Raw genomic sequence first — 7,226 nt, 5'->3', positions numbered from 1 at the left:
CAAACTTAAACATAATGAGAATAAATAAATTTAATAAACAATGAGAAATTCAAATCTCTTTTTAAATGCCCAATAAAACAAACTTAAAGTAAATGAGAATAAATAAATTAGAAATAAACAATGAGAAATTTAAATCTCTTTTAATGCCCAATAAAACAAACTTTAAAGTAAATGAGAATAAATAAATTACAAATAAACAGATATCTAAATGTGATAATCCCTTAAATAACTATTAAATAAATTATTCCCTTTAACAGAGCATATATTATATTAAGCTTTTGGCAAGCATTAAATTACTTCTTTTTTTTTTGGGTCAAATCTATGTATTTTTTTAAAAATTAATTTATTTCAAATTTTGTCAATTGTAAAAAAAACTACCATATTCAAGAAATGACTTATTTTATAAAATCCTAAAAAAATATATCGTTAGCAATATAGTGCATGATTTAGTCATGTTATATCATCATATGTGTATATTCCATGTGCTAATAAGTATTATAGGGCAAGTCTGGAATCTTGAGCAAAAATGCACAAAAACTAAGGGGTGAATAAGTGTCCCCAGGACGTAGCACAGTTAGAGACGTATAGTTTTGTGATTGAGAGATCTAGGGTTTGATCATTGGATTGTTATTGTCTGGGGTTAGCGTTCCAACCATGTGCTTTCAACTGTGTACCTGCATTTACTTCCCTCCATATCCGTGGGACCGACTCTAGGGGCCGCTGATGTGACAGTTCTATATTTTTTTAAGGGGGTGCTAATAAGTATTTCATGGAAGTCTGGAATCTTGAGAAAAATGTACAACTAAGAGGGTGTATTCAATGTTAGACTTTTAATTACTTTGAATTAAAAAATTATATGGCATTCAAACTTAATTTTTTAAAACTCTATAAAAATCTTTTGGTATCCAATGTTTCAATAGATTTTCATGGATTCTTTTAGAATTCTATGGATACAAATTTAACCAATAAGAACTTTCTAAATTTTAATAAAAAGTCTTCTCCTCGCCCACGAAATTTCTATAGACTTCAAATCGTCTTAATTTTTTTATGAATAATCCTTTCTTTTCCTGTTTCTCGATTTTAATTATTTCTTTGATTTTAAAGGCCCCGTCCTTGTTCAACATCTCGGCGGCCTGTATCAACCTCTCAATATGCATTTCATGCGAAGCTGAGAGTCCTCTGAAGCATTTTGTCGAGTGCTCTCGCCATGGTTCATCGAAACGGAAGTGGAACGGCCGGAATGTGCGCTCCGGCACGGGAACGCCTCACGTCATTTCAAAGTCCGGTAAATAACGTCGCTTGCTTTGAAACACCGTTCTCCGATGTTATAATGACAAAAGAACGAATCAAAACGGTTGGAGCAGAACAACAACAGCTTGCAGCATTTTCTCCGGCGACGGCAAGCTGCTGGTGGAGATTTTTCTCCGATTGTTCGTGATGGGAAAGAATAAGGAATGTCATCCGGTGAAGCCTGCAGTGCACCAGAAAGGAGGAAAACAAATAGAAAAATTGTTTAAGACGGTCGATGATGCTTCCGTCGACTACTCGTGAGCAGGTTGAAGTCAATTTGGATGGCAGAACTGTGCGTAAAGGGAAGAGAAGCTTGACACATTATGTTTTAATATAAATTATATAATAATAAATCAAATTAATTCTCAACTTAATTAATAGATAATAAAGTCTATTGAAATTAGACCATATAAATATTTTATAAAATTTATTTAAATTTTTAAAATTCCTAAATAAATTTTATATATTTATACTTATTTATTTTAATAATATTATTACTAATCAAATTAATAATATTATTATTAATTTTAATTACTAATAAAATTTATCAATTTATGGAGAGATGAATTGAATGTGGAGCAATGTTTATCATATTGGCAATAATAAACTTAGAATTTTACTTTCCTCTAAATCCATAAATTTTCATGAAATATACAAATGTAAGTAAAAGTCTTGTAAAAAGTCTATAGAACTCCATGAAATTCTTTTTACAACTATATGAGATTTTATAAAAGTCAATAAAATCTATCAACTCCACAAAATTCTATTATTAAAAAAAATAATGAAAATTAATAAATAAAATTAATAAATAAAATTTTAAATTTTAAATTAAAATATAAATTAATAAATAAAATTAATTAAGATTTTTTTTTTAAATTTTAAATATAAAATTATAAATATAAATATACTTTATATGGATTAATAAGATTTATTAAAAAAATTTAATTTTAAATATAAAATATCAAAATATAAATTATATAAATTAGAATTTTTTTTATTTTAAATATAAATTTTAAAAATATAAATTAATTAATAATAGTTATTAGAATTTTTAAATTTTAAATATAATATGATTAGAATATAAATAAATTAATAAAATTTATTAGGATTTTTTTTAAATTTAAATATAAAATTAGGAATATAAATATGATTTATATGGATTAATAAGATTTATTAGAAATTTTTAATTTTAAATTAAAATATAAATTAATAAATAAAATTAATTAAGATTTTTTTAAAAATTTTAAATATAAAATTATGAATATAAATATAATTTATATGGATTAATAAGATTTATTAAAAAAATTTAATTTTAAATATAAAATAACAAAAATATAAATTAATTAATAATAGTTATCAGAATTTTTAATTTTTAAATATAATATTATTAGAATATAAATAAATTAATAAAAATAATAAAAAGATTTTTATTTTAATTATATTTTTTATATAGTTTGTTGTAATAATATAATTAGAGTGTATAAAACCTAGTTGAATTATCCTATTTAACTGAGAAATTATTTAATTAAATAAATAATATATACTTTAAAAAAAAAATAAAATCGTGAGCGCTGAACAACGCACGCAGGATGCGTTCGTCGTCGTCGAACACGTTCCCGGACTCGTTCGACGGCAATAGACGAATCCGAGAATGCATTCGGCGACAGCGGACGGTCTTGTGACCCAGAAGCATCGTGGGAGGGAAAAAAATTATTACATAAATGAAAAACTTACTGATCGTGTTGAGCACAGTTTTTCGGAAGAGACGAGAGGCGGAGGAGGCTAAGCCGCTGAGTGGATAGTAATTTAGGGCTTTAAAGGAAAAAAAAACATGAAATTTTCGTGTCGCCTAGCGTTGCCCAACACCACTTAGGCGGTTGGGCCGCCTAGCGCTGCCCAACACCGCTTAGGCGGTTGGCCCGCCTAGCACATTTCCGATGCAGTTGCCGACCGTCGAGCGCCTAGGAGGCTACCTAGGGTGCGTTTTAGAACATTGACTTGTACTTGAACTGTAGTAGAGACTTCACAGACATATTCATAGATATAGAAAATCATATGAAGTCTTACAACAGATCACTTCAATAAACTAGTTACCATAACTAACATCCACGTTTAACTCTCGACATCCTAATGTCTCCAGCTAGTGAGAAACAGCTATTTGGCCAAATCAAAGATTATAACCCGTGTTAGTCTTACAGAATTGATGATGTCTGAATGCACCAATTTGATGACTAGGAAATTCCAATATATTCATAATTATACATGTAGAGATAATTACAAGTTGTGATTCAATCACAAATTATTTCAATTATATTGCGGATATTTAGTAAATAAGTCAAGGCTATTCAAACATATAATACGCAATTAAATAGTGAATATATATTTATCAAATAAATAGTAAAATCATAAGACGATTGTCTTAAAAACCCCTCAAAATCTAACAAATAATACATCACTTTCTAAGTAATATTTTCCCATTTCTTTCCTGGTTTATGAGTACGATACTTATAACGAGGGTGAGTACAAATTTTACATTCACTTAAATCACTGTCTTTATTCCGAAATATCATGCAATTATTTATACAACAATCAATCATTTCTAAATTAATTTGTGTGTGATGTAAAAATTATCATACATTATGTTATCAATAAGAAATAATACTAATATTAATTGACATAGGTCATTATAACATCTTTTTGAAAAATAATATTTTATTTTCATATTAAACAATCATAAAAATAGCTAATAGTTGAGAATGAAATAATTAATTTATTTATTAGCTTTTTGATTTTTTTTTTTAAATTTAAACTTTTTAATAAATTAAAATTTCTTAATTAAGTTATCTATTTTTTTAAAAAAGATAAAAGTAATTAATAACTTAAATTTAAAAATGATGTATTTATAAAGTAAATATTCGAAAAATGTGGCATCCTGATTATAATTTGATAAGTTTTTTTAAAAGAAGTATTTTTTGTTGATATTTTTAATTATTAATAATAAAATGTAAAAATAATTATGAAATAAAAAGCCCTATATTTGTCAGCCCATTCATAAAAGGGAAGTCGTTCGGGCCTCTTCGCGATAGCCCTAACCTGAAATGTTGTGGCGCCGCCTGTTCCTCTCCGGGTCCATTCTCCCGGCAAGTCGCCCGTCGACACGACTCGCCGCCGGTGCTTACAGCTCCTACGGCCTCATCCCCACGGCGAACGACCAGCTCCTCAAGAACCGTATGGTCTTACTCATCGGTCCTATCTCCGATACCAAATCCTCTGTTGTCATTGACAAACTTCTTTTCCTTGAGTTCCAAGACACCCGAAAGCCCATCCACCTCCACATTGGTTCCCCCGGGGGTTCAGTCAGTGCCGTCCTTGCGATATATAACACCATTCAGTACATCCGCTCCCGGGTCTCCACCTTCTGCATCGGCAATACTGAGTCCATGGCCTCGCTACTCCTTGCGGCTGGCGCTCCAGGCGAGCGTCGCATCTCTTCCCTTTCTTCTGTTATGATCCATCAGCCATATAGGGATATCTCTTCTTCCCTTTTTTCTCTTATGATCCGTCAGCATATTTCCGGCCCGGCCGTTCACCTGAACATCGGTGCAAAACATATTCGCAAACTCCGTGAGCGCCTCATCAAGATATACAGCCACCACACGGGGCAGTCTATTGAGCGAATCGAGCAGTGCATGGAGCATGACACGTACATGTCCCCTTATGAGGCCAAGGAATTTGGATTAGTCGATGAGGTAATTGTGCCCCGAGGTTTGGCACTCCTTACTGATCAAGGTTCCTCTAACGAAGGAACTAAAAGCGGTAATGATGATGGACATGCGAGCAAGGAGCATAAATTATGGTTCTAGCATATGACTAGGCACTTTTCCTCTTGTTCTCACGGGCTTACTCGGGTAACTCCTGTCTTTTTTATTCTTGCCGTATTGATTGTTTGGAGTGTAGAAAAATATTGGGACTAACTAATATCCTCGTAAGAGAATTTTTTTTTTTTAGCAATCAGAATAATCACATTATTCTGATTGCATAGACCTGTTAAAATTGGCTTTTTTGTTGAATTGTTACATAATCAGTAAGTTGAATTCTTTTGAAAATATACTAGATCATAGATTGCTTGAACTAAACACAAAGGGAATGAATTTGATGACCTTTTTTCTTCTTGTTTTCCTTTTGAAATTTATTAATCAATCCTTATGGGACAAGAGTTAAACAATTGATCCATTCTCCCTCTATCTTATACTTTATTTATCATATGACTAAAAGACTAAGATTTTTAAATGCCTGTTTTTCTGTCATTTTATTGGAATTAAATGAATTTTACCAAATCACATCTTTTTTTATTGTTTCGATGACTTGTGTGCATGATGCATCTATTCCAATAAGACTAAATTTGATTTTAGCAGAATTTTAGGTTATATTTGCTATTCTTACATCACTAGTTGATATCACAAACATGTATTTACCACTGTTTTAGTTCTGTCTTTGCATCCTTATAAATAAATCTATTCTAATTTGAAGAGGAGCTCTGGCGTAACGATAAAGTTATTGTTTTGTGACCAAAAGATCACGGGTTCGAATTCTAGAAATAGTTTTTTTGCAAAAAAGCAGGATAAGGCTGCGTACAATGCATCATTTTCTGGGATCCCGTATAGGGAGAGCTTCGTGCATCGAATTATCCTTATATATATATATATATATATATTATTGATTACTTCACTACTCCTTATAAGTAAGGCCGATTTAGATATAATTTGCGGTTAGACAATCCAATTGACAGTTTAAAAATTGTATTTATTTTATTAGTTTGTTAGAATACTAATTATCAAATATGTATCAATTAATGAGAATATTTTGTTATGAATACTTTTATGATATTTCATGTAGTTATTTAAAATGTCTTTAATTTATGAATACTTTTCTGCAGCGAGATATTGAAAAGCTTGAAGAACTGGAGCGAGAGATTAAAAAGATCAAAGAAAAAAATTGATAAAGCTGGAAATTTTGGAATTTTAATAGAATCGAAACCCATATGTGAAATTGACTTTGACTTGCCCGGAGTTGTAATTGGCCCTAAACCCATATGTAAAATTGACTTTGACTGGCCCGAAGTTTTAATTGACTCGAAACCCATATGAAAAATTGATTAGCCTGAAGTTTTGTGACTGCTCTAATTACTCATGGCGGGAGTAGATGAGAAATTTGTAATGGTACAGTTTTAGTAGGTTGTTGTGAATTGTTTTCTTGTTACTTTGATTTGCTGAGAAATTTTAATTTCCCTTTCTCTCAGAAAGTTTGTCGCTTTTGCAAAAATATTTTATAATAGAAATTCTGTTCATAATTAGTGTCTAAAATAGTGCTTCATTTGATAGAATTATGACCACTTGAAAGTTGTCATTGGCGTTTGACTTAGAACGTTGGATTGATGATCGTCTGTCGTCAGTGACGAGTTTTGTGATATTCCCTGATTTATTTTAGTTGCCTATTGAAAAGATTTGTCGTGTTTTCCGATTTATGGTGCAGTGGTTTATTGAAAAGTTGTGTGGGGTCAGGTGAGCGATGGATACGTTGAGGTTAGAAAACTTTGAATATACATATATATTTTTAATGAAATCCAGCAGATCGCGATTTATTTATTTATTTTTATTTTAAAAAGTCAAAAAAAGAAAAATCTTATTAACATAAATCTATTATATCAGAGTCCTTATACTTTAAAATTTTAAATATATATAAAATATATATGAACATTTAAAATTTTTAATTTTGAATATTATCATTCAAAAAGAAAGTCAGGCAAAATTTTATTAGCTCAAATTTATTATAATCTAATTTTTAAATTTTAAAATTTTAAATACATATAATATATATAAAATAAAATAAAATTAATAAAAATAAATTATTAAATGCTTCTAGCTCCTGGATTCATT

General features: G+C 29.9%; 1 protein-coding gene across 1 annotated transcript; it reads left to right on the top strand.

Moving 5' to 3' along the window:
• The first annotated feature begins 4,388 nt into the window (after window positions 1-4,388).
• On the top strand, window positions 4,389-6,395 carry LOC122012263 (ATP-dependent Clp protease proteolytic subunit-like). Its single transcript, XM_042568742.1, has 2 exons — window positions 4,389-5,198; window positions 6,227-6,395. Exon 1 carries the CDS (start codon window positions 4,389-4,391, stop codon window positions 5,151-5,153), a length of 765 nt encoding a protein of 254 aa, XP_042424676.1. The 3' UTR covers window positions 5,154-5,198; window positions 6,227-6,395.
• Window positions 6,396-7,226: the final 831 nt, after the last annotated feature.

The sequence above is a fragment of the Zingiber officinale genome, chromosome 8A (genome assembly GCF_018446385.1).
Source record: "Zingiber officinale cultivar Zhangliang chromosome 8A, Zo_v1.1, whole genome shotgun sequence".
NCBI lineage: Eukaryota > Viridiplantae > Streptophyta > Magnoliopsida > Zingiberales > Zingiberaceae > Zingiber > Zingiber officinale.
The sequence above is the reverse complement of the archived record's forward strand: the minus strand, read 5'-3'. Positions and strand labels throughout refer to the sequence as shown.